At 40.2% G+C, this 26,039-nt stretch overlaps 2 protein-coding genes across 5 annotated transcripts; one reads left to right on the forward strand and one right to left on the reverse strand.

Moving 5' to 3' along the window:
• LOC124879145 (piggyBac transposable element-derived protein 2-like) lies at window positions 1-7,991 on the forward strand. 2 transcript variants are annotated; one of them, XM_047383499.1, is made up of 3 exons: window positions 1-177; window positions 2,112-2,324; window positions 7,224-7,991. In XM_047383499.1, exons 1-3 carry the CDS (start codon window positions 16-18, stop codon window positions 7,248-7,250), a joined length of 402 nt encoding a protein of 133 aa, XP_047239455.1. In that variant the 5' UTR covers window positions 1-15; the 3' UTR covers window positions 7,251-7,991. The 2 variants fall into 2 exon arrangements, with proteins under 2 accessions (XP_047239455.1, XP_047239454.1); XM_047383498.1 differs by lacking the exon at window positions 7,224-7,991 and having other exon boundaries at window positions 2,112-4,486.
• Window positions 5,285-25,533, reverse strand: nup153 (nucleoporin 153). Of its 3 annotated transcripts, none has more exons than XM_047383497.1 (22): window positions 25,377-25,533; window positions 19,357-19,576; window positions 18,987-19,262; window positions 18,756-18,895; window positions 17,516-17,644; window positions 17,216-17,332; window positions 17,042-17,092; window positions 16,908-16,961; window positions 15,819-15,962; window positions 15,086-15,138; window positions 14,749-14,845; window positions 14,503-14,658; window positions 14,314-14,415; window positions 14,123-14,207; window positions 13,851-13,952; window positions 13,100-13,753; window positions 12,819-12,998; window positions 10,734-11,675; window positions 8,630-9,028; window positions 8,284-8,508; window positions 8,008-8,191; window positions 5,285-6,892 (listed from the first exon to the last, which is right to left on the reverse strand). In XM_047383497.1, the coding sequence occupies exons 1-22, from the start codon at window positions 25,503-25,505 to the stop codon at window positions 6,805-6,807; spliced, it is 4,527 nt and encodes a 1,508-aa protein (XP_047239453.1). In that variant the 5' UTR covers window positions 25,506-25,533; the 3' UTR covers window positions 5,285-6,804. The 3 variants fall into 3 exon arrangements, with proteins under 3 accessions (XP_047239453.1, XP_047239451.1, XP_047239452.1); XM_047383495.1 differs by having other exon boundaries at window positions 14,749-14,884; XM_047383496.1 differs by having other exon boundaries at window positions 14,749-14,884; window positions 19,357-19,573; window positions 25,377-25,509.
• Between the last annotated feature and the right edge of the window lie 506 nt (window positions 25,534-26,039).

Raw genomic sequence — 26,039 nt, forward strand, 5'->3', positions numbered from 1 at the left:
TCAGACCCTCACAATATGGCGGGGATGTTGACGTATGATTCAGACGCCATTCAGATTGGGACGTCTAATTCTATTGGTCGTTGCGTGAAGTACATCCGGTTGGTCAAAGCAGAAGTGTTAAACCGGGAGACCAAACGGTGGTTTACTACAAAACTCAGCAAATTATCCTGTTTCGCGGTAAGTTGTTCCAAAATAAAAAATACATACCAAATTATCGGTTACTTTTACTTGTGGTCTATCGGGATGGACTATGTGTGACGAAGATTTTCGAAGTTATTTGCAGATTTGGGTTTGTCGCGCTTTCGCTACATTAGGCCGTAATGACTGCAAATGTGAAGTATTTAGGTGGAATATCATAAAGTATCGGATTTCTCTGCATATACTTTACATGTTTCAAAGTACAGTAAATAGAAAAAAGTTTGCACACTCTTTTAAAGGAAACCTAGATTTCTCTATGAAAAATGAGACCGTGATCAAGTCTACAACAACTTCACAAAAGGAGGAGTTATGATCTTATCTAATTAAGCTCAACCCATTCGCAACATTTCCAAATTATATGTTTGACAGGAACTCAACACAGCACTTAACCAAAGGATCAACATACCCATGGTAAAATAGGGTGGTGGCAGAATCATGCTGTGGGGTTGCTTTTCTTTAGATGAAGCAAGACTTTTTATGTAGGTGAAACAAGACATTAAGAGTTCTAAGATCTAGGGTTCCAGAAAGCTGAAGATGAAGAGGGATTTCATTTTTAGTCATGAAATGGAGTCAAAATATGCTTCAAAATTTTATAATTAGGGTGAGAAGAGTTTTGAAATTATGTATAAAAAGTGGCATTTTGACAGGGTTGTGTGTACTTTTGTTACCCACGGCATATCCTTATATGATTGTGAAATTGACATACACTGTATAAAAAGACACAGTTTAAGGATATATTTTAGGATACCTGCAGTTAATTATATCTTCTTAATTCAGGAATAATGAGAAAAATAATATTTTTAAGATAATTATTTTATCTTTCTTCAAATCCTAAAATTTCAATAAATTTTATTAGCATTTGGAAGAATTTGATTTAAACTGCATCACTTGGATCAAACATTTTGGGTGTTCTTCCACAGGCTTCTCGTGATGTTGTGATAAGTGCTTTGTTATGTCTACTCCAAAACATGGACTTTGTTCTCCTTAAGCCACTGTTTATCTAATTTGGTCATATGCTCAGGATCATTGAAGACCCATTTGTGCCCAAGCCTTAATTTCCTGGCTGATATATTGAGATTTTGCTTCAGTATTTCCAAATATATTTCTTTCCTCATGGTACCATCTTTTTTGTGAAGCGCACCAGTCCCTCCTGAGGTATAACATTCCTGCAACATGACGCTGCCACCCTCGTACTGCACAGTTGGGATGGTGTTCTTAGCCTTTTGAGATTCTCCTTTTACCTTCAAATGGTAAAAATGATCATTATGAGCCAACACTTCAATTTTAGTTTTATTAGACCACCAGACATGTCTCCAGAAATTAAGATCTTTACCTTTTCTCTACCCTTCTCCTTCCTGAACTGTATGATGGCAGGGCATTCCTGTTGTGTTTTTACTTGTTTATTGTTTAAGCAAATGGATGTGGCAACTTCAAGCATCTGGACATTATACACAATTCTCTTCCTGATAACTTGGTTTATTTCTTTGGATTTTTCTATGATGTCACACAAGGCAGTGGTGTATTTCAGATATTTGCTTAAAATACACCCACAGGTGGGCCTCTGATTACCTCAAATGTTGTGAAATAATTAGAAGCTTACAAAACCATGACATAATCATCTGACCTTTCTCAACTTGTTTACAGTCATATGAATTTTAGCTGATGCAAACCTCTCGGTTTATAGAAGGAAAAAGAACAACTTCTCATTAACTCTTGCATTTAGTAAATAGAAATAATTATGGTTAACCTAACTGAGCTATAAGAGTAAATATTTAGTCTGATTTAATCTCAAATGATGAGAAAAAAGGGTTGTTACAGCATATGCAATTAGAAGTTTTTAACTCTATGGGCAAAACAGAATAAAAATATAATAATAAAGAGTTATAAATGCGATCTCTGCCCTCCATTTTCAGATAGCAGTAATGGACGCATCACCTTTCTACGGAGTCCCACCAATTGAAAGTGATGACAGCTGCCTCAGTGACTGTGACAGCGATGAAGACAACAGGGCTATAACAAGTGACGACACTGATGAAGACTCTGACTGGAATAACGATGCAGCTCCCAGCACCCGTGCTGCTTCTACAAGAAGGGAATCAGCCGCCACCTCGAGGATATGGCAGGAGGTAGTGTGGGACACGGTGCAACAGCAGAACTTTACAAAGCACTTTCCGGTTTGGCAAGGCACTCTTCCAGATGTAGATGAAGCCAGAGAACCCGTTCAGTACTTCCGAGACTTTTTTGACGTTGCCCTTTTGGAAACTATTGCTCAACAAAGTAATCTATATTGTGCACAAGAAAATCCTAATAGTGCCCTCATGTTGGATCCAAGTGAGCTGGAGCAGTTTATTGGCACCGTGGTGTATATGAGCGTTGTACACCTACCAAGGTTAAGAATGTACTGGTCCAGTGAATGTCGAGTACCGCAGGTGGCTGACGTGATGTCCCGAGACCGATTTGAGGAAATTACAAAATTCCTCCACTTCAATGACAACAACAACATGGCAGCCAACAGCAAAGACAAGCTCTTCAAAATCCGGCCAGTTATTGATTCACTTCTTCAAAAGTTTCAGGCTCTGCCTCAAGACCAGATGCTGTTTATTGGTGAACAAATTGTTCCTTTCAAAGGCAGATCTAGTCTAAAGCAATACATCCCCAAGAAGCCACATAAATGGGGATATAAAATCTTTGTGCTTTGTGATACAAAAGGCCTGGTGCATTCGTTTGACATATTCACGGGCAAAACTGATCCAGAACCTGGAGAAACTGACATCGGGGCAAACGGAAACATTGTTGTGAAGCTCTCACAAGCCATCCATCATGCCGCCGATCACCTGCTGTATTTTGACCACTGGTTTTCCTCCTTGGATTTGTTTGCTGCTCTTGCGAACAAGGGGGTACCGGCGCTGGGGACTGTGCATCAAAACCAACTGCAGGGGTGCCGTTTCAGCACTGACACCGACATGAAGAAAATGGGAAGAGGGACGTTTGAAGAAAAAAGGGTTGTCTTCGACAGTGCAGAAGTAAGAGCGGTGAAATGGTTTGACAGTAGAGGGTTGATCGTTGCCAGCAATTTCCCCAGTGCCCATTCTGTTTCTAGGGTCAAAAGATGGGACAAAAAGTTGAAACACAACGTTTTTGTGACATGCCCAAGCATCGTCAGCCTGTACCACAAGTTCTTGGGGGGCATCTATGCTCTTGATTCGCTTATTGCATCTTATCGCATCCAGATTAGGTCTAAAAAGTACTATCATAGGTTCTTTTTTCACTTTGTCGATATGGTCATTGTAAACAGCTGGCTGTTATATCAGCGTGATTGTGACTCGCTGGATGTTCCAAGAAAAGAGCAGAAGGATTTGCTTGCTTTTAGAACATCAATAGCACAAGCGCTCTGCATGCAGTTCAACGACAGCTCCAGCATAAAGAGGGAGCTGCCTTCATCTGACGTTGAAAGGGAAATCCAAAAGAAGAAATATCGAGGTCCAACTAGGGCTCTTCCGACGCTGGAAGTCCGTTCAGATGCTGTGGGTCACTGGCCAGTGGTTGTAAGTGAGCGGCAACGCTGCAAGCTCCCTAAATGTAAGGGCCAAAGCGTCTACAAATGTTCTAAGTGCAATGTGCACCTGTGCCTCAACAAGAACAAGAACTGCTTTGGACAATTCCACAAGTAACAGTGGTTCCTTCTTCTGAACAAAGGGATCCTCAGTATTAAGCTACAACTGAAACACTATAATGATGGAACAGTGACGATGTGTATGTTCAGCTGACATAGAGTATGTTGAAGGTCAAATCAGTAAAATAATCTACAGAGCTGTGCCCCCTGACTCATTTCTTCTATTTTTGCTTTTTTGTCAAAGTTAAATGTTTCAGGGGGGCGCTGGTGGCTCAGTTGGTAGAGCAGGTGCACCATGTGCAGAGACTTCAGTCCTCGACACGGTTGTCCTGGGCTCGGGCCATTTGCTACATGTGTTCCCCTTCTCTCTCCACCCTCTTTCCTGATTAGTTTACAATAAAGGTCGCTAGTACCAGAACAATCTGAGTAATTAAAGAGCTGTTTTAATTCATCCACACTGGAAGGTTTTCACCCATTAGCAGCCTGTTTAAGGTTCTGCCACAGCATCACAGTTGCGGCGGCCTTTGATTAGGTCACTCCAAAATCAGCATTTGTTTCTGTTGAGCCAATCATATATTGTCTTGTTTGAGCTTAACTGATGGTCAGTCGTTCTTCAGTATTTTGTGCTAGAGAGCAGAATTCATGGTTGCATCAGGAACGACAACTCATCCAGGTCCTGAAGGAGCAAAAAACCAGAGATTGTGACACTTCCAGCACCATGTTTGACTATGAGGTTCTTCTTCTGAAGTGATCTGTTAGTTTTACACCAGATATGTCACGACACATACAGGCCAGAGTTCTGCTTTTGTCTCTTCAGTCCACAGAACATTTTTCCAAAAGTCTTGAAGATCAAGATGGTTTTTTGACAGACGTGAGAAGGGTCTTTGTGTTCATGTGGGTCAGCAGTGGTTTTCCACCTCGGATTTCTCCCATGGATGCCGTTTTTCCCCAACTGTTGAGTCATGAACGCTGAACTTAACTCAGGTGAGGCCTACGGGGCTTTAGATGCTGCTCTGGGTTCTTTTGTTGATGCTCTCGTGGAGTAATTGTGGTAGGAGGGCCACTTCTCTCCAATGTAAGTAATGACTGTGGTTCTCTGGAGTCAACCTTTTCTAGATCGATAGATGTAACTGACTTCGTTTCCCTTTTATTTTGGAATTTCTTTAAATTTGGGAACGATGTGCTGCTTGTTGGAATCTTTTACCTCACTTACTGTTGTTGCACATTTAATTTAAGCTTTATTTTTTAATAAATATCCCCTGAAATCTGCTGTCTTCATGTTTATTTTGTAACTTTTTATGATGTAGTGCCTTTAGTTAAAGGTCTTTCAGCTGCATTTGTTTGAAAACTGCTGGGTTTTGTGATTTTGGTATTAAAATACTCAGATGTTTTGGGATAAATGTTACATTGTCAAAAACAGGCCTAATGGCTTACATCTTAGTAGTCCATAAAAAAACTCCACGCAAAACTACATTATTTTTGTATTTTTATTGATGGTAATTATCCATGGTTTTAATTTTATCACTCATCCAGTAATAATCATGGCTTTAAAATAAACTGACTTCCCTATCATCCAAAGTCACCCTCTTCCATTTAAACACGTAATAGAAAAATATATACTTAATACTTTGTACAATACTGGTTTTGGTCCAAACAAAAGTGGATCAGAAAAGCCAATATACCTTTTACTCAAAAGGTTCTCCAATTTGCATTTAAGCTCCTTTTAAATGGATTCGGGCAACTTTGAACGTAGGTTTTTTTTACATAATAATTTCTAAAGACAAAAATGCTGAATGCAGAGTCTGTAACACAAAAAATTTAACTTCACAGATTAAAAAAAATATCACTATTTACAGGATTTTATAATATTCAAAGGCCAATTAAGAGAGAGAAAGAGGGAGAGGCAGAGACGGAGGTGTAAAGGGGAAGTTTAAAGAATCAGGAAGAGGAAGAAAGGGATCGAGAGAGACAAGAGGGCACAGAAAGCAGAGTAGTGGAGCAAACCAGAGCAAATCAAACATGTAACAAGAATTTCCAAACTATGCATTTACAAAGTCCTAAAGAAGTCGAACGAGGGCACACGCCTCCGGCCTGGTCCATCCTCCCCAGTGCATGGATGCATCTTCCCAGCTCCCAAACCAGGCCCTCATTTCCTTCCTTCCTCCCCTGGGCTTGTTTTTATTAAACATTCATTTTGCTTGTTCGCCTGTGGTCGGACGCCAGCCTGCGATCCCAGGCGATAACTCTGTCGTTCAGCTTTCATACGCGCATGAACACACATCCTCAGCATGTACACAGAAACCAAACACCTCTAGTCTGTACATTAGAGGAGGCGTATGGAGGGGTGGCAAAAAAAAAAAAAAAAAAAAGCACAAGCACTCTGCATACAAGCACTCGTTCCTGTACATACAGCACACTGCTCCGACTGCACGGCTACTTTCTCAGGCGTCCCTCAACAGAAGAAATCTGAAAAGTTAGCTGGAGATTTAACACACGGCTCTCACTACACCTCTCCATTTCACAGCTCATAAACCGATCACCCATTCTAATTATTTTGCGTACACTCAAACGCTTTTTTTAATTTGCCTGTAGTTTTATTACAAAAAGTCATGCCTAGGTTCTAGCAGACATTTGCCGATGTGTAAAATATAGATTTTATGATCCTGCAGGTTTTTAATTCTAAACGTGGGGTCTTTGCTTTGATTGCAGTCTAAGTCAGGGTAACAGTTCAGTCAACAGGTTTTTACTGTGTGAAATCTGGACAACCTGCTCACTCTTATTAACTCTCGTTTAGCTTTGAAAACCTTTCGGCAGCCAGCCGAGCGACCGCCTGAAACGCCCACAAGCTCCAAGCTTTCCCAGCTTCCGAGCTCCACATGCCAAGCAACATCAGCCTTTGTCCAGTTGAGAGGTCCCGAGGACTTTTTGACGTCTTCATTGGGGACACTGTCCTGTCTCAGTCAAGTCTACAGTCTTGAAAAGGTTGTAAAGGGCTACTTTCGGCGGCGCACTGCAGTCTTGATCTTGCGCCCAGCGATTGGTGACTGTCCAGCCGGGGAGGCAGCGAAGGACTTGGCTGACCTGGAAGAGTAAAGAACATTCCTGTTAAAAAGGAGACAAAGACAGATGTGTTGCTGGGTACACATAGCTGACCCGATTATCAAGAGGCAATGTAAATTACTTTTACAGAGATGCTTAAAAATAATCATAACTTCCTAAACAGAGATTATTAACCTCTCATGTATTTTATATAGATGTTATTTTATGTAATAATACAACATTCAACATGAAGTAGTACATAATTGTAAAGTGGAAGGTAAATGACTAGTTTAACATATCTTACAAAAATAAAAATATGAAAAGTGTGGCACACATCTTTTCTCATCAGCCATCTTTATTCTGATTCCGACAGGTTGAACAATGGAGCAGTAATCAGTAAAGCAGCCAAGAGGCCCTGAAAGAACTGTAGGGATCCACGAATCAGGTGGGAGAACCTGTGACAATTATTAGTTGTGCACCCCACAAATGTGGCCTTTGAGGAAGAGTAGCAAGAAAAAAGCCATTGTTAGTTCACCACAAACATGTGGTAGGAGGTGCTCTGGTCCAATGGGACCAAATTGGAACTTTTTATCCTATATGCAAAACACTGCTGGGGAAGACACTAAAGCACATCATCCCTATGGTGAAACATGGTGGTAGCAGTGTCACGCTGTGGGGATGCTACTCTTCAGCAGTGAAAAGGAGGCTGCTTTCAGTTGATGAGAAAATGGTAGAGCAATCTAAGATGAAGGTAGGGAAGGTTTAGTCTCCGGAGACATACCCCTCTGGTTGACACATACCCAAAAAGGCTTGCAAGTGTAACTGCAGCAAAAGAGAATATTAAGTCTGGCAGGGTGAGCACTTAGTCAAATAAAACTTCCCTTACACATCAAAATTATGCAGTACTTTGTGTTGGTCTATCGCATGGAATAAAAAATTAGAGACATTGAAGCGTGTGGTTGCAGTGTGCCAAAGTGTGAAAAAGGTCAACGTTTGCAAGACTCTATAGATCAATGCCTTGGATGCTGCAGAAAACATGTACAAACTCAGTCACTGGTGCAACTGCCTAATTTCCCTGGAACCACTTTGACATTGTCAACATTCAATCATTGTTTTAAAGATACTGCATGTGTGTGCATTGATGAGAAGCAGCTCACCCTATGTTAAATGTTGCAGGTTGTGTAAAGTTGAATCCTCCACCAGCTGCTCCCGACTGGGGTGCAATGGAGGGATTGGCAGCGGGGGCGGGAGAAGCTCCGGATCCAGCTCCAAACGTAAACACGCCTGAGGAGTTATTTGTGGCTCCAAATGCACTGGCGCCTCCAAACTGAAAGCCCCCACCTGATAGGCGAAACGTAAATTTAATTATATAATCTCCACCCATAAGGACAAGCAGCAGATTGCTGTGAATGGAAAAGCAGAAGATTACTCACTTGGTGCGGAATTGGTACCTGAACCAAATACAGGTGTGGAGTTGTTCTGCTGTCCAAAGACGGGGGCAGCATTGGGTTTGGCTCCAAAGGCTGGGGCTGAGGTTTGGGCAGGTGTGGCTGTGAAAGGTGATCCAAAAGTTGATCCAAAAGAAGAGGTCTGGTTGGCTCCAAAACCACCTGAGGGGGCTGAACTAAACACAAACGGCGAAGGGGCTGCAGATGGAGCTAATAAATAAGAAATAAGAAGTAGTTAAAATGTGGAAAAAAGGAAAATATTTATAATAGTTAATATTCCTCAACAGCAGTTTAAATGCAGGTTTTATTAGCTTTTATAATAAATGTAGACCTGATGAGGAGGCAGCAGAGGGCGCTGCTGCTGCAGCTCCAAAGTTAAAAGAGGGAGCAGCAGGAGTAGGGGCAGGAGCAGCATTGGTAGGCGCACCAAAGATAAAGGGTTGGGCTGGTGCTGGAGCCGGGTTCAGGGGAGCACTTGATGGAGCCGTGGACTGGCTGTCCTGATTCTGTCCAAAGACGAAGGTCTTAGCAGGAGGAGCGTCACCAGTGGTCGAAGAAGGCTGACCGAACATAAACGTGTTGGGAGCTGCAGAAGAAGTTGAAGCTGGCGTAGAGCCACTGCTGCTGACGCCAAACAAAGTGGGAGTTGGGGTGGCGGATGATGAGGTGGTAGCGTTGGGTGGATTATTAGCCATAAAAGAAAAGGCTGGTTTTGGAGTTGTAGTGGAATCTGTAAAGGAACAGAATGTTGCTTTTATCAATAATGGCAGGAATATATGGAGCTAAATTGGGGCCATAAAGTTTGTTCAAACGAAAAAAATTTGAACTTGAAATATTATTTTGAACCTCTCCCCAAAAAATTTGAAAACTGGAAAAAAAGTTTTGCAACTGAAAAAAACTCAAAAAGCAGATGTGAAACTGGAAAAAAAAAAGTTTAAAACTACTTTTCAGATTCAAGTTTTTTTTTTTTTAACTTGCAGATTTTTTTTCCGGCTTCAAACTTCTGGCCCAATTTTGGCGTGGGGGCGGGGCCTCAGATCACGGGGGTGTGGAATCATGACTGACAGCTCAACACAGCGGCTGAACAACATATTCTCAGCTGTTGCATTCAGGGAACGTGGGAACTGGAATTATCTGTAATACATCAACGATATTCTATATATACGTGATTGGTTTTGAAAGATAACATGCTTCACCGATAGAAGCAGTTTACGTGAATACACGACGCGCATCTCAGAGGAGAAAATATGATCTTGACAGATTTGCACAACATTTTAAGTCTGTGTTGGAGATTTCCCATGCTCTCAACATCAAGCAAAAGAACCGCTAGCATAAACGGAGGGAATGAAACCAGATGCAAAACGAGCCGGTATTTTCCGAATATCCTTGCATAATTAAGCCTGGACTTGTTTTCACATGGACTGGACTCTGGTTTCGGTTTCTGGTGCATTTTTGATTAAAACGTGAAGTGGCTCAGAGCCAGGGGCAAACTGGCATACTCGGCAACCGGGGAAATCCCCGGTGGACCATTGGCTTAGTGGGCCGGTGGTTCACTTCAGCCCGTGAAGTGAACCACCAGTATGAGCGCGACATCAAGTACCCAAGAGGCGACAGTTTCTGGGGCGCTGATGTGTCACATTTGGTTGTTTGTTTTCAGTTGCAAAACTTTTTTTTCCAGTTTTCAATTTTTTTGGGGGGGAGGGTTCAAAATAATTTTTCAGGCTCAAATGTTTTTCCTTTGAACAAACTTTTATTTTTCACTTTCAAATTTTCTTCGTTCAAACAAACTTTATGGCCCCAATTTAGCTCCATAGGAAAAAACAGTCTTCTCTTCTTATAAACTCTTGAGTTACCTCCTTTAGATTCCTCGTACATGTAAAGAGGCACATATTAATAAACCAGAACTGGTGTTAGGTCTAATAAACTGTTGGTAACTGTCAGTATTTTTTCTTTACTAACGAAAAAGTGCTGTATTCATGTTTGCTAGATTACCATCACAAAGACCTGCTTGGATGCAAGATTTGGTAGGTATTATATTTAAAGTGCCATGCATTAACGCTTTAGATAAATCTGGCCAACTTCCATGCCCTTCGATGCCCAAACAAGTTTTAGCGACTGATGTGGAGGGAAGTTGGAAAACTGATCAAGGAAAAATTAAAGGGAGAGGAAAATGTGGGTTAATTGCAACTGTTATCACTGTTCGGCATGGGCTGGTTTTTCTCCACTTTAACTTCCCTTAAATAACACACTATAGAAAGTTCTGGAGCGCCCAGAGATCCATTGGAGTAACGCTAATCTCAACCACATAGATTGGGGTTTATAGTCATTATCATGTTTTTTTTTTTTTTCATCTAGCATACGTCTAGCATACAACGTCTTGATATATTCCCCAACCACTCTTTGGGTAATTTGATTAAAAAGCTAAATATTTGTACCTGCAGCACTTTGTCCAAAGCTGAAGGTCGGCTTTGAGGTTTCTGAAGTCGATGTTTCACTTTTTTCTGCTGGTTTGCCAAATGTGAAAGCAGGTGGAGGCTGTTCTGTTGGAGCTCTCGGCTTGCTGAAGGAAAAGCCTCCCGAGGATGCAGGAGCGGGATCTGGTTCCTTTTTTGTAGCCCCAAAGACAAAGGTCAGTGGAGCCGGGGAGGGATCTGCCTCCCTCTTCTCCTCCGGCTTTTCAAAGGCAAATGCTTGAGCTGCTGGCTCCTTACCTGCCTGCAAAGATCCAAACGTAGAGCTCACCTGTGGTGTGCTGGATGCCAAGCCTGGCTCGCCCAGTCTCCCAAACACAGACCCCTTAGAGGTAACTGTGGTGGTTGGGTTGGTGTTAGTAGATGTGGTGTCATTTGATGATACTGCTTTGTTACCATTTTCTTGTGAAGAAGAAAGAGGAGTTAAGGTAACAGAGGATGAAGACGTGTTGGTTTCTGGGGTTTTTTCTGCAGGTTTAGGCAGTCCAAAGGTGAAGCCACCTTTAGCAGAAGAGTTACTTTCTGTGCTAGATGATCCACTTCCAAAAGCTACTTCGCTGCTCCCTCCAAACTTGAATCCAGCACCCGTGGCAGGCAGCTCGGACTTCTTGTCATCGTTGGATGCACCCCCGAATTTAAAGCCCTCAGAGGAACCACCAAATTTAAACCCCGATGCGGCACTAGTGTCTTTAGAGGACTCTGAGGAGGCGCTTCCAAACGAGGCTCCAAATTTGAATCCACCAGATGATGATGAAGAAGACGGCTCTGAAGTTCCAAACTTGAAACTTCCAGATCCAGCTGTGCTGTCTGATGTGCCGAACTTAAAACCCCCAGCAGTAGAGGTAGAAGAGCCAAATGTGGAGGTTCCAGAGGCGCCTGCAGCTGAGGAGCCAAAAGACCCAAAGGCTGAGGAGAAAAAGTATAAGGTCACTTTTTGGATATTAAAAAGAAACTAATATTTTAGTTCACAAAAACAACAAAAAAGCCCATGGATCATATAAAGATGAAGATGTATTGTTGGTGACTGCAGGGCACAAGTACCCATAGTTGTAACTAGAGCAAGCACTCAGGTCAGTCACTAGAAACATTAGGATGTTTTGCTTCAAGGGAAGAAACAGCTCTGAGAGACAAGAGCATTACAGTTCTACCACAGCTCTAGTAGAGTCGGCCGCTAGACCACTTATGGTACTGATAGTGTTTGTGAACATGGCTCTCCGGTAAGGAAATCCTCGTTTGTATCCATCTGTAGATGTCTGCAGATTACTTTATATAGTAAATAAATACCCACTCTGCAGGTTTTTTTTCTACATGTATGAGCCAAATGAATGAGAGTGACTGATTGTACATCAATGTTTAACAACATAACGTGGTTTATTTTGATGACAATTGTTGATTGTAGCAGAACGTACAACACCTGAATGCTCCCAGATCAAAACGTGAGTTCAGAGTAATGACTCAGTTTAGAGAAGAACAGTTTAGAGATGGCCCCTTTCTATCACCATAACTGTTCACTAGTGTGTAAAGCAAAGGTGCATAAAACATGGATGAACAGGTTCGCCTTGGAGAAACCGGACTAGTCTGTAAAAGGTCCTGACCTGGTAGAGACCTGATAGAAATACTTTGGGATGAATTAGAGTGAAGACTGTTAGCCAACCCTTCTTATCCAACGTCGTAGTCTGACCTCCCAAAAGTTCTCCTGGAAGAATGGCCAAATTTTCCATAAACACATTCCTAAATACTATAGAGAGCCTTCCAAGAATAGTTGAAGCTGTTGTAGCTGCAAAGGATGGACCAACTCCCATGTTTAAGCCTTTGTGATAAGAATGAGATGTCTTTAAAGTTCAGGAGTATGTAAAGGCAAGTGATGCAGTACTTTTGGTGACATAGTACATTTCTCAATTTCTGAATGAATATAAACTATTCTGAGTTACAAGACTGAAAACTGTAAAGGAAAATTTGTAAAAAAAAAATATATATATATTGACATATTCCCTTTAAATGTTAATCATTTAACTATAAAGACAGAAAACAGGATTTTCTTCTTTTTACCTTTGGGTTCCACTTTAGCTCCTGGTTTGGTGGACTGACAAGCAACACATTTAACATCAGCAGCCTTATTTTGGACCAGACAGACGTCACATTCCCATGCTCCTTCTGGTTGCTTGAACTTGTCCAACAGACCAAATACTGGGGCACTGCTGGCTGCTGAAGAGACGGCCGCTGAAGTTCCTATTGATTGGTTTAAATAAAAACATTTATTATCAAAACAATCCAAAGCAGAGAGAAATAGTCATGCATGAGCAATACAACAGTCATGCTCTCAGTAGTACCTGGTTTAGCAGCCATGCAGGCCACACACTTGGTGTCCTCTGCCTTGTTTTGTATTAAACATGTCTCGCATTCCCACGCGCCCTCTGGTTTTTTGAACTTATCTCCAAACCCACTGATTCCTGTGAAAACTGGGTCTGATGGTGTAGATGCAGTCTTAGCAGCTGAGAAGACGGGGGAAAAAGTGAGCGATGGTTTGAGTCCTGTCCCGGGTTTGGCCGTTTCACACGCCACGCACTTCACTGCGTCAGGTTTATTCGAGACCAGACACGTATCACAATCCCACGTTCCTGCAGGTTTGGAAAAGATTGGGCTGAATCCTGTTGTTGTGAGAGCGGTGGAGGCGGTGCTTGTGCTGCTGCTCCCTAGCCCTGCTGCGTTGGCAGGAGATTTTTTGCTCTCCGCTGATTTTGGTGAGGGGTTCGGCTTTGGGGCCTGACAGCAAACACACTTGATTTCTGATTGCTTGTTCTGAACCAAGCACACTTCACAGCTCCAGCCCGCTGAGGCACTGAACAAACCGCCAAACCCTGTCGACGAAGGAAGCGAAGAGGAGGAGCTTGTGCCAGCTGAAGGACTGGTAGTGGGTTGAGTAGATGTCTGTTGGGAAGGGGTGTTGGTGCCAGGGGAATTTTGAACGAGAGGAGAAGCAAAACCTGAAGGGAATAATCAAAACATTTTAAAACAAACCACCAGGTTAGTTTCTCTTAAACAATATCTACAGTTACAATAACTAAGTGCACAAATTCCAACCAGGTGATTTAAGAAGATCCAGCACGCTGCCTTGCTTCAGGCTCTTGGCTGGTTTGAAAGGTCCTTCAAACTCCTCTGTGCTCTTGCTTGCAATGGCCTTTACTGTAGAACATAAAAACAGACCAGATGGGTCAATCTGTGTACAATTATTCTATTCATTGATTTCCACTTTATCAGCAGAATTACTGAAATTAAATAACATTTTAATGAGAAATGCCCCTTTTACAAGTGCTTCACGAAGGTGAGGGTTAACAGTAGGGAAAAACCCTTACCTGCTGTTGCTGTGGGTGCCGTGAGCTTTCCGTTTGACATGGAGGGTGCCAACTTTGCTACAGGTGCACTGAATGTGAAACCAACCTATAAAAAGAAATGGGAAACATATATACAAATATTTACATCACCCCTATACAGCAGGACAAGAAAAGAATGAAACTGTGTTCAAAGAAATAAGACAAATACTCACAGATGGGGAATAAGAAGGAGGGCTGGCAGCAGTCGCCTTGACAATAGGAGAGGAAAATGTAAAAGGTGTGCAGGGTGATGTTGAGGAGACCTTTGGTGGATCCTGAAGGGGAAAGAAAACAACATAACTTTGTGTTCTGTAACACGTCTGAGGATCATCACAGTAGAAGGAGGTGGCTCCAAGACAAACCTTATTTGCAACCCTCTCCTTAGGAGGAGATGTGAAGCTGGGGTTGGAGCTAACAGAGGTGGTGGAGGGTGGCAGAGATGGAGAGAAACTGAATGTAGGCAAAGATGATTTGTTGATAGGGAGTGAAATGCTCGGAAGGACCGGTACCTCGGCCACCTTTAAACAGAAAACAAACATGTATTTGAGTAAAACCTCCATTCGTAGCCAAGGATAATAAAGTATTTTTGTTATTAAAAGCTGTTTCACCTCATCTTCTTCAGGGTGTTTGGAGGAAGGTCGTGCAGTGGTCCTTTCTCTCCTGATTTTCCCCCCTCCAGAGCTCAGGCTGCTGGTTGCAGGGGTGCTGGACAGAGGGTAGGCTGGGTCACTGAAACGTCTTGTGCTTTATGACGGATAAAACATGTTTTTAGTGAAACACAGAGTAACAGATGCGTTTGTTATTAGAGATGTGGTGATTTATTTATTAGGCTAGAATTCGTGACCTCAAATAAGCAGCTGTTAGATTTTGTATGAGAATTTCAGATTACAAGGAAAACTATTGACTTCTAATCATTCTGATTGATTTTATCATCCAGTGTTTTACCTTTGAGATGGACCCGGGGTTGCCTCAGGTAGTTGTGGTGATTGTCTTGTTGGCTACAGGAAAAAACAAATAAGATTAGTATGAAGATATGTTTCAAAGCACAAACTGACGTGTAATTTTTCAGGGTTTCTACACAACGGTCACATAAAAAGGAAAGAAACTGAAGACAAAAGGGCACAAGGTAAAAGAACCCACGGCAGGAAGGAAGTAAGGGCAGAAGAATTGAAAGATGTGAGGAAAGACAATGAAGGAAGAAAGGAAGAACATGAGAAAAAGGAAGGATGCAGGGTAGAAAGACAGAAGGAAAAAGGAAGATGAGGGACAAAGGTAGTACATAGGGAAAGAAGGACAGAGAACATAAGGAAGGAAGGAATATACGAGAAAAAGACAAAAAAAGGACATGGAAAAGGAAGCTTCTTGGAAAAAGGAAGGATAGAACAAAGGAAATGCAGGAGGAAGAAAGCAGGAAGGAAACAAGGAAGGTAGGATGAACGCGAATAGATAATGAAGGACAGATGGAAGGAAGGGAGGAGTGAATTATATATTTAGACAATGGGATAAGGAATAAAGTCTAGAAATACAAATATTTCCCCATAATGTCTTTTTCCATATTTATCAAAACTTTCAGAACATGGAGATCAAATTTCATCCTTTCTCCGTACAGTTATGAGTCCCGTTTACACAAAAAGTTTGCTTTTGTTTAGGTTCGACAACATTGTCAGGAACTACTAACAGTCTTCTCTCTTGGTGTCCTGTCCAGGGTTCGGATGAGTCCTCCGGGTGTCAAAGTCGGCCTGAAAGACACGGATCGATGTTCTGAAACAGAGGCTGCAGCTGGAACCACCAGTTTCTGCACCGGAGGAAGGTTTGAGTCCATCTGGGGACAAAATAACAAAACAGGAAGGAAATAAATAACCAAATAAAAGAGACAAACAAGCCAGTCTTTCTTTCTTCAGACCCAAAAGTTAAATAAAAACATTTTATATTACTAAAATTAGGTATTTCAACACTTCTTTCCCATCTGGCAAGGTTGATTTATCTCAGCATTCATTATCCATAGATGTCTAAGAAGTCGTGCTCAGAGCTACGATGATCAGGATCTAATTTAAACACCATTACTGAACAAATGAGTTTACCTTTGATCCAATTAAGGAGTAAGTGACAGGTTTAATTAAAATAAAAACGGTGTCTTTGTTGCAATAATTTGTGAATCAGAGAAGACAAACAACATATTTTTTAAGACAGGTTGGGGCTCATGAGAGAACCAATAAAACATTGTTTCATCCTCCATAAAAAAAAAAAAAAAAAAAAAAATCAACAGCTGGGATTGCTGGTCAGAAAGCAAACGGCTGCCAAACTGAACAAAGCACCAACATTTACCAGAGCCAAATTTATTTTTCAGCACGACAGACTTGCTCACAAAGTGCAGAACAGCTGGATGGAGGCGTGTTCAGGACTGTATGGGGCACCAACAGACAGCGAGGATGGAAAGACCAGCAAGACGAGATGAAACAGGTGCTGCTGGGTTGGTACAATAATCGTCTGTTTATGTGTTGGCTAATATCGTGTTAGCATAAAAGCTAACTGGTACTGGTGGGCTGAAACCACAAGAGGTTTTTCCATCTATCAGAAAACAACACTTGCGTCTGTCTCCATTAATCAATTTTTACTGCTGTTTTATTTATTTTACCCATTTAAAATATCTCAGTGAGATTAAAATCTCTTTCAGGATAAACTTGGCTAAAATATTGCTCAATAATCTTTTAATTTTCTCCCATTAATGGATCACACATTAAAATAAAACCACATGAGTTCTACTTACTCGTTTCTTCTTCGACTGGTGACGGGAAACATCTTGATTCATGACATCCACTGACTGTAATGAGAGTTAAATTACATGTTGAACTACAGTGTCACTGGAAACTAGTGTCATGATATAATAAACTGAAGACTTACTGGGGATCGACTGGACCAGCCTGCTGCTGCTGCAGGGATTCTCTTTGCATCCTGTTAATGATGATAAACAAACATTTTCAGTGTTCCAGATAATAAAAAACTGTCATCAAGAAACACTGCTACAAAAAATGTTACAAATCTAAATCTGAGCTTGAAGTATCTGTGTATACTCACAGCCAGCGGGCTCGACATGCGCTCCAAGGACTGCAGGATCCGTCTGGCGGTGGCACTGGTCACCCCGCAGGGCTGAGCTCCGGCAGGCTTGGCCTTGATCAGTCTTCTCACTGGGGCCTATAAATCAAATAGCCAGTTTTAGTCACTCCGACCTTCATACCATACTAACGTTAGAAATCCAAAACGTCCTGAACAGTCAGAACGCTTCGTGCATACAGAGAGTGGATATATTTTGGCTACGATCAGGTGTTACTCATTTGTTATTACATGTAAACATAGTTTGTAACTTTAAAAGATCACCTGATATGGTGTACCAGGACGACTGCGGCAGCTCCTGACTGCAGCTGCTCCGCCATACGTGGTTTTCCCAGGGTAGAAAGGTGAATCTCCAAGCTGGCTGGAGTTCAGCAGTGTGCTGTTTAATGTTGACTGAAAGAATAAAACATAAGAGGTGTGTTGGAAACTGTGGTATCCTCAATATAAGCTTGTTTCGTTTCAGATTGTTTTGGTTCTGTATGGAATAAAGATCAAAACAACTTAATTTAAACTGCAATTAAGTCCAACACTGCACTAAATGTCAGGATTGTAAATCATCAATAAAAGGTCAAGCGTGGGGTATCGACATTTACAGTGCAATGCAAAAGTGTCCATACCCCATGAACTTTAACACAAAAGGTCACAAATTGATCATGGCTTAACATAAAAACTACAAATCTGAACCATGTGGCATGCATTTGCACTAAAGCAGCTCTTAGTCATTTCTTCCTTTTTGCAAAAATGCTAAAAGTCGGTCAGATTGGATGGAGAGCATCAAACTTTAATGCGTTGCCACAGATCCTCAACTTGATTGGATCTGGACGTTGACTAGGTCAGGGATGTCCAAAGTCAGCCCTCGAGGGCTGGTGTCCTCATGTTTTAGATGCTTCCCTGCTTTAACACAAGGGTTCCCAAAGTGGGCGTCGGGAAACACCAGGTGATTTTCAGAATCACTGTGATGTCACCACTGAGGTGAATGAAGGACCAAAAATATATAAATATGAAACAAATCAATGTGAATGTCCCACGAAATAAATAAATGTCCCATGAAATGATGAAATTAAATAATCAAAAGCCACAAAAAAATAAATGTACATAAAAATTCATATAATTTATACAATTGGATGTATTTTCAGGGGGTCGCCAGTCTGTTTTGAGGGTCACAAGCTTAAAGAGTTTGAGAACCGCTGCTTTAAACACACCTGATTTAGATGACTGCACCTCAGCAACAGTCTGATAATCAGCCATCAATGGAAATCAGGTGTGCTGAAGCGGGGGAACATCTAAAGCATGCAGAACGCCGGTCCTTGGACCCCAACTTTGGACACCCCTGGACTAGGTCATTCTAACACATGAATAAACATTGGTCTAAACAAGGGGGTTCTTTGGTGCTCGGCGCCAACTCTCCAGCATGTTTTAGGAGTTTCCCATGCTGCTAAACACCTGATTCAAATAACTCCAAGTGACTGAAAAACAGGAAGCCACGACGATCAGCAGTACTCACATTGGATGAGTTTCCAAAGACAGAAAGGTTGAAAGATGGCTTTTTGACACTAGACTGAGACTGCTGAGGTCCAGAGTTTGTTCGATCCATCTCTGGGGACCAAAGCTGAGGAAGTGATGCAGTTTTGGAAGTTGGGACATCTGGGAAAACAAAACAATAAAGCTGCTCGAGACAATCTTGAGATACGCGAGGAGATAAAATAACAAATTTTATTGGGTGCTTGAGTCCTACCCTTGTCAGATGCACGGGAGGAGAACCCACTCGTGGTGGAGATATTATCATCTTCGTGTTGCGAGAGGTTGTCCTTGATTTCTTTGACCAAAGAAAAGCCTGTCGAAAAGGGGCCAGGGGCTGTGGAGGTGGAGGGTTGAGAGAAAAGGCTGCTGGAGGCTCCCATTGTTGGGGAGGAAGCATCCAGTGGGGTAAAGTGGAGGTGAGCACGACTCAGAGGAGGCCGAGAAAGCACATAGTCCTGAAAGTTCAGGGATGCTCGGCTGGTTGAGGGTTCTGCAAATGAAACAAAAACTACAAATGAGCTTTAAAATAAATAACCCGTATGAAATACACAATTTTAATCCAAGAGACCAGAACAGCTGCTTGCCTGTATTACTGGTGCTTGGCTCTGGGGAATCAAGTCCATCAATGGGACGAGGTGCCTCTTCATTGCCGTTAGGAGGAGGAGTTGGGGGTGGTTGGCAGTTCTGCTCTGTCCCTTGTCCTGTCTCTCCTGTAGGAGCATCTCCATTCTTGAAGTATTTCTGCAGCCAGGAAGGAACGATGCTCTTCACTGTGTCTGTCACTCGACTGATGAGGCCTGACTGCTAAAAGAAAAGAAAACCCGACTTAAAAGACCGTACCCATAAAAGCTCATTTAATTATTTAAAAGCAGAGATCATAAGGATGTTCTAATGTTTCATATATTAAGCTGTGGTTGTTTCTTCATAAGGCGCAGAGAAAAATCTTGAAGCATTACGTACTGTTATATTTTTCACTTCCTTAATAAAACAATCGCTTGACATTTGATGCTTTTATAAATTCGGAACGCGAACGCAAATTGCAAGTAATGTTTTTTTGCCAACCAAATCTTGTTCATTTGAATTTTAAATGCTAATGCCGGTAAAACAATGCATTTTTTAAAATTATTTATATGAACTGCACCTATTTACCAAGCAATGTGCAAAATGAAACCACATCTTGGTAAGAGGAAACTGGGTCAGGCACTGCGCCGGTTCCCAAAAAAACACACTGATCTGCACAACGCTGGAAAACAACGCTGGATTAATTAATCAATTAAAATAACAGCATTTCCAACATGTAAACATCTGCAAAGCTCGCTACAGTAAAACTCAACACACCACCAACATTGGGAATAAACTTTGGCACAGGTTTAGCAAACAAAATATGCAAGATTTGGTTCAGAGATCATTTTTTCCACTAAATGGAACAAGTTTGAAAACTGTGGAGACAACATGAAAGAGAAAACACAACCAGAAACAAGTTCTGTTACACCAAAATCATACTAATTATGTATTTAAGAGTTAAGATTTGTAAAATATTCAGCAGCTTTGTCCAGTCACTCAGGTTGGAGCCAAAACTGCAGAAATCCTGTTGTTTCTTTCTCTACTTCCAAGCCGGCACGAGCCAGCATGAGATATTCATGGATGGAAATAAAATTACTCAAACTGTTAAAATTGTACAACATATTATTAGTTATATTACCGTGAAAAACATGAAAGCAATCAGCAATGCACAGCAACATGTGTGGGAGGGGGAGTGCAGTGTTACTCTATGCTTCAAACATTCAGAGAAAACTGGCACCTTTCAGAATCTACCAGATTATCTGACAGCAGCAAATGGACCATACCTAGCTCCGGGCCGTGTGCTCAGATTCTATTTAGTTGTTTTGGAAACGAGACGAATCTCCTCGTAAGGATCCTTCACTGTTCTCGTGGAGAAGGGAAACGTTTAATGAGCGGTCATAGATGGCCGGCGCATCTCTTCATGTGGTTATTACACGCAGGGTGGCTTTTAACCCCTGATAAGAGCACACTGAACCTCCCGCCAAAATGAAAGTCACGTAATTTTTAACCAGACAAGTGCATTTAATTTTAAATATAGCGATCTCTAAAGTCCTGACTTATTTTAAATTATTATCATAAATAGGGCTGCAACTAACGATTATTTTGCTAATCAACTATTGTTTCGATTAATAATCAGATAGCAATAAGAGATTTTTTTTACAGAATTTGAACCAGGTGAAGCTAAACTTGAGGAGTTCTGGATGGAGTATATTTATAGACAAAGAAGGTTTTTCATCTTAAATGTAAAAGCTTTATACTTTTGTACAATTTTGGCCTAATTACTGCTCTGAGATGGTTGTTCTTTGAGCAAATGGCATGTTTTAGAGTCTGTATACTCCAGTTAATTATTCAATTACTCAATTAGTTGATGATTGTTAAATAATCGATTAATCCGATTGTTTCAGCCCTAATCTTAACCATCCAGAACATTCCTGGCTAATATAGACACAAAAGAAAGGGTTTTATGTAGAAATTGACATCGGTATCGGCCGATGTTGATCATTTCTTTTAACATCAGCCCCATAAGTTAAACTGGGTCAATATTAAAAACCAATATTTATTTCTATCTTGTTGCCGTTTCTGTATGTTTCTGGAGGGGAGGGGTTGGCCATGTGGTTTTTGTTTGGGAAAATGACAGTGATATTGACACAGCGCAGGATTGTGGGCTTAAACTGAAGCAGAGAAGCATCGGATTGATGCATCCCTAGTTTCATAATGTTTACTTTCTCCTCTCTTTAAGCACAGGCATCCCTAATGGTGCCACCTTGTCCAAGCAATGATTAAAGTGATTCATCAAAGTTTAGAAGTAGATCAACACAAGCTCGCCACACAGAACTTGGAGCCAAGGTCTTCTAAACTAGAATGTAGGAAGTTTCAATAACACTTTTGTAATTTCAGTTTTCCACTGATGGAAAAATCTCATGTACTGAAATACATTTTCAAGCATAAATACTTAATGACCATTTTAGTTAAGTTTAATGTATACAAACTTTATAATGCAAATAAATTGAGTACAACGTGGTGGGGAAAAGGAAGCCTAAATCAGAGAAGGTACAGGTTTTCCTCCATCTGGTAAAGGCTGACAGAACCACTGAATAAGTCAAATAAAACTGGACTGAATGGAATCAGAGGACTTTCAGCTCGATCAGCTCTAACCGTTGATTGATGATCAGAAAATAAAAAAGTGTGCATTATTTTCACTGTCGGTGCGCCACGAGCACAATTGTTTTGGTTAGGTTTTATCTGTGTAAATGAATCCTTCTCATAACCTGGAGGATTTTACTCTAGGGTTTTCCAGTGATGCAGCAAGAGGCGAATTTTGTATCCTAGACCAGTTAGAAGAAAGTTTACAAAAAAAATGGTATTAAATCAGGTACATTTCCAATCAAATTAGAAATTTGAAAATAACATCTTGAATCATATTTGTACTATTACAAAAGAAATCAGAATCAGATCAAATTAGATTTACTAGGTCAGAGCTTCAACAAGCTGGAGATAATAAATTGGCTGCACAGTCTCTGATTGGTCCATATCTGAAAATTACCTCCCTGCTGAGTGGGAAAAGCCATATTTTAGCTGCATGTCTGATGTGAAGTTTCAATTAAACAGATGACTACAGCCAAGCTGTAAACTCAGAGCAGAATAATATAAAACATTTCTATAAATTAAAAATATATACATTTTCTTTGGGTTTTGACAGCATAATTGACTGAAAACACAGGAAATCATGAAGCAAGAGAAAAAAATAAGTGAACCATGACGCAAAACTCATCTGAGAAGCTTTAAGTTTATTAATGAGTGTTTAGTTGTTGTGTGGAATCACACAGACCTCAATAAAACATTGAATTATTAAAACGTAAGTGATTAAAGTAATTACTTATGTTGGCAAATAAAAAGAGCAATGGTGAAAGCAGTCGATGTTTTCTCCTGCGTTTTAGAACGCTGTGTTATATAAGCCAAGCAGCAGAAAAAGAAGATGGAAGGTTTAGTTTGATTTTTGATTCTTAATGACTAATATCTTTATGATTTCCAGTCAAATTTTCACATTGCTTCCAGATAAACTGTTATTTAGCCAACAAATAAGAACAAAACAATTAAATTGTGATTATCTGGCAATAATTTTGATTTAATCTTTAAATTGTTTTTAATATTTTTATAAATTAAGCGTACTTGGTATATTCTGTGTTATTAAAAAAGAAGGTAAATCATGATGATAATCTAATATGCAAATGTGAAATTGTGAATAGTCAAACACCGTGGGTAAAACACTTTGACAAAGCAAAACATTACTTTCAAGATTCGCGGTTGGAGTAAATGTTTTTTTGGACTAAAGTTCAGTCAACACAATTATCAGATTTTAATAAGTAATAATAATAATCCCTTCTTTCTTCAACAGGCATGTAATTCATTAAATGGTGTGAATTATCTACCTATGATGGTGCTAATTTGCTAATAAGATGATTTTTATTAAAATATTTTACCCGATAAAGCAGACTGTCACACAGACAAAGCCAGTGAATACTGTCTGCAACAAATACAAGCACATAAAAAGCTTTTCTTTGAAATCGGCTTATTTATATTGTCCCCCTCATTAGGATCACAATTTTACAACTTAATGAGACAGACACAAGAATATTGTATGAAAGGTGTTAAGATAAAAGTGAATGAAAGGTAATCGGTACTGTTTTAACCAATAACAGGTTTGTTACTACCAGCAAATTGCGGCTACAACCACTGGATTTATGGATTACACTACTGGCTGTATAATTTCTGATCCTGTAAACATACCCAGAATATCATGTCATCTTTTTGTTTTTTACAAGATTTATTCCTAAGGTTTAATTGGACACAACAGTGTTTGAGTTACCTGAAGATGAACAGATCTTTGTAAATCATCCTAATGGTTGATTATTTCAAGTATCTATGTATCAAACTCAACTAATTATCTTGTGCAAGATTTAGATTTGAACTAAAATCTACATTTCTATCTTCATTTTACCTATAATGTTCAACCTGAAAATACAAGCTGGATGTCTTTTGTTTAAAAGGTACAATACAGTCATATTCAATAAATCAGAGTATGTGTTCCAATGAGGATTGTTTGTCAGATTAAGAGTATAAAAATAAAAAAAATCTTTAGGCCGGAATAAAATTTACCTTTTTAAAAAGCCAACATTTCTGTATCAAAAAGTTATTGTTTGTTTTTTTAAATTGGTCTGATGCAATATTCTAATCTTAAATGTCATGTTTTCGTTAGCTGTAAGCAGAATATCCTCATAACTAACATAAATAAAGTCTTGAAAACATCTGATTGTGTTTCCCTTAGTAAGCTAAGTTACTGAAATAAATGAACTTTTCAACAATATTTTAATTTACTGAATGGGTATTTGTATTAAGAAAAATACTTTCCACAGTAACACAAAAAAAAAAAGGGAGAGAGAGTTAAACCTATATCTAAATCATTTATGACTATTTCTTTGGGTATTCATTGTAGTATTTTCTTTTTAAATTAAGGATTTCTTTTTGGGACATATCTTAATAATGAGTATTAACGGTTCAGATTATCCAGAATTTCAGCTGTTAAAACGCTGTAATGGTTTTTATTTTTAATTTTCAGATATGGTTCGGGTATTATTTCAATCCTCTTTCATGTGAAACCATGTTTTTCACACGCAACTCTTAATGTTGTAATCATACCAACATATAGCTTGTTAAAACAGCTGTATTTTAAACATTTAGTAGAAAAGTAGACTGTCCAGCATTTCTGCAGCTCTAATAAGATAGCGAAGAGTTTTCGAACGGAGCAAATCATTTTTGGGATTTTTCTGAGATTATGAATCAAATATATTATCCTTTCTCCGTTGCCAACATAACAAAGTACGTCTAAACCAAATGACCCTCGGCGGCAATTAATCCAACAAACATGTGGGTCCCCAATCAGCCAGAGCTCGCTCTGCGCAATCAAACTGTCTGAGGTTTGGCTAACAGATGCTAACGTCCGAAATGTTCGCCGACTGTTTGTACACAGAATTATGTGTTAAACGACTGCGCCTGGTCACATGTAGGTGTTATCAATAGTTACACAGTTTTGTTACTTTAACTTGCTACGTTAAGAGGAACCAAAGACAACAATGCGGCGCTCGTATGTGCTAACTCAAGTTAGCTGTATAAGCTAATACTTTAAATTCCACTTCCTTGCTTTATACAAACTTCGTGAACAACTGTGAACTTACATAAGGATCTACAGTTGCTTCCGTCAGCTTGTCGTGTGTGTAGTAATGTTAATAAACGTCATGTTTGAATTGTCTAAGCGATCCACTCCCGTGGATTGACCTGTCAGCTCCGCTTGCTGCTGCTAACATCAAGCTAGTTCGTTAGCATTTCGCAAAAGTGCTAGCAGCGCGTGGAGGCCACGAGCGCTAAAAGCAGGCCATAAAATGTCTCCAAGAAAACAATAACACAAGCCGGGAAACGGTGGCAACGCGACCACTGCGCTGTACTCCACATGGGCTCTTCGCTTGAGAACTTTTATTTGATTTACCTGTTTGCTCTTGGCGTAAGGTTTAGAAGCGATATGATATCTCCTGCTTCTGATTTTCCCTCCACCCGTGGCCGCCATGGCTCTTTCGTCTGAGTGTCTATCGATGTTTCGGCGCCGGATAGCTGTCATCCAGGACAGCGGCCACCTGCAAAGGAATTGTGGGAAATGTAGTGCCTGAATCTAACAAAGGATTTCCACATTTCCGAACGCCCAACTGGGCGTTGTGTTTAATAACGAAAACATCTAATGGTTATTTTTTCTGTCAACAGAACACCCACAAAGCATTCAGTGAAGGTATAGAGTTTTAGTTAATTTGACAAAGAAGAATAATAAGCAAATATTTTAAGTGTAAGTAAGTGTGCACTTTGATATAATGTTTGATAACAGCTACAACAAGTGAATGAAATAAAAAATGAAATCATTAAAGTAATTTCTTTTTGGTGTTCAGAGATGGGAGGAAGGCGTGAAAACATATAAACCTCACTGTTATTTCACAAATATTTTCACAATACAAATTCACAGTGCTATTTTAAAAGTGTTGTGCCGCTGACATTTTTTTCTGTTTTTGATTTTCTGTCTCAGATCATCGAACAAAATTTAATGTGAGACAAAGAGATTCCTAGGGAATACAAAAAGCTATTTTTAAATTAGGATTTTATTTAT

The sequence above is a fragment of the Girardinichthys multiradiatus genome, chromosome 13 (assembly GCF_021462225.1).
Source record: "Girardinichthys multiradiatus isolate DD_20200921_A chromosome 13, DD_fGirMul_XY1, whole genome shotgun sequence".
Taxonomy (NCBI): Eukaryota; Metazoa; Chordata; class Actinopteri; order Cyprinodontiformes; family Goodeidae; genus Girardinichthys; species Girardinichthys multiradiatus.

Bases quoted from the DNA above. Each gene is read 5' to 3' on its own strand.
- LOC124879145 (XM_047383498.1), top strand. From the start codon at position 16: ATGGCGGGGATGTTGACGTATGATTCAGACGCCATTCAGATTGGGACG. The intron at 178-2,111 runs GTAAGTTGTTCC...CTCCATTTTCAG, and splicing joins GCAAATTATCCTGTTTCGCG to ATAGCAGTAATGGACGCATC.
- nup153 (XM_047383495.1), bottom strand. From the start codon at position 25,505: ATGACAGCTATCCGGCGCCGAAACATCGATAGACACTCAGACGAAAGA. The intron at 14,885-15,085 runs GTAAAACACTGG...TCCGTCATAAAG, and splicing joins ACCCCGGGTCCATCTCAAAG to CACAAGACGTTTCAGTGACC. The intron at 13,754-13,850 runs GTTGGAATTTGT...TATTCCCTTCAG, and splicing joins GGATCTTCTTAAATCACCTG to GTTTTGCTTCTCCTCTCGTT.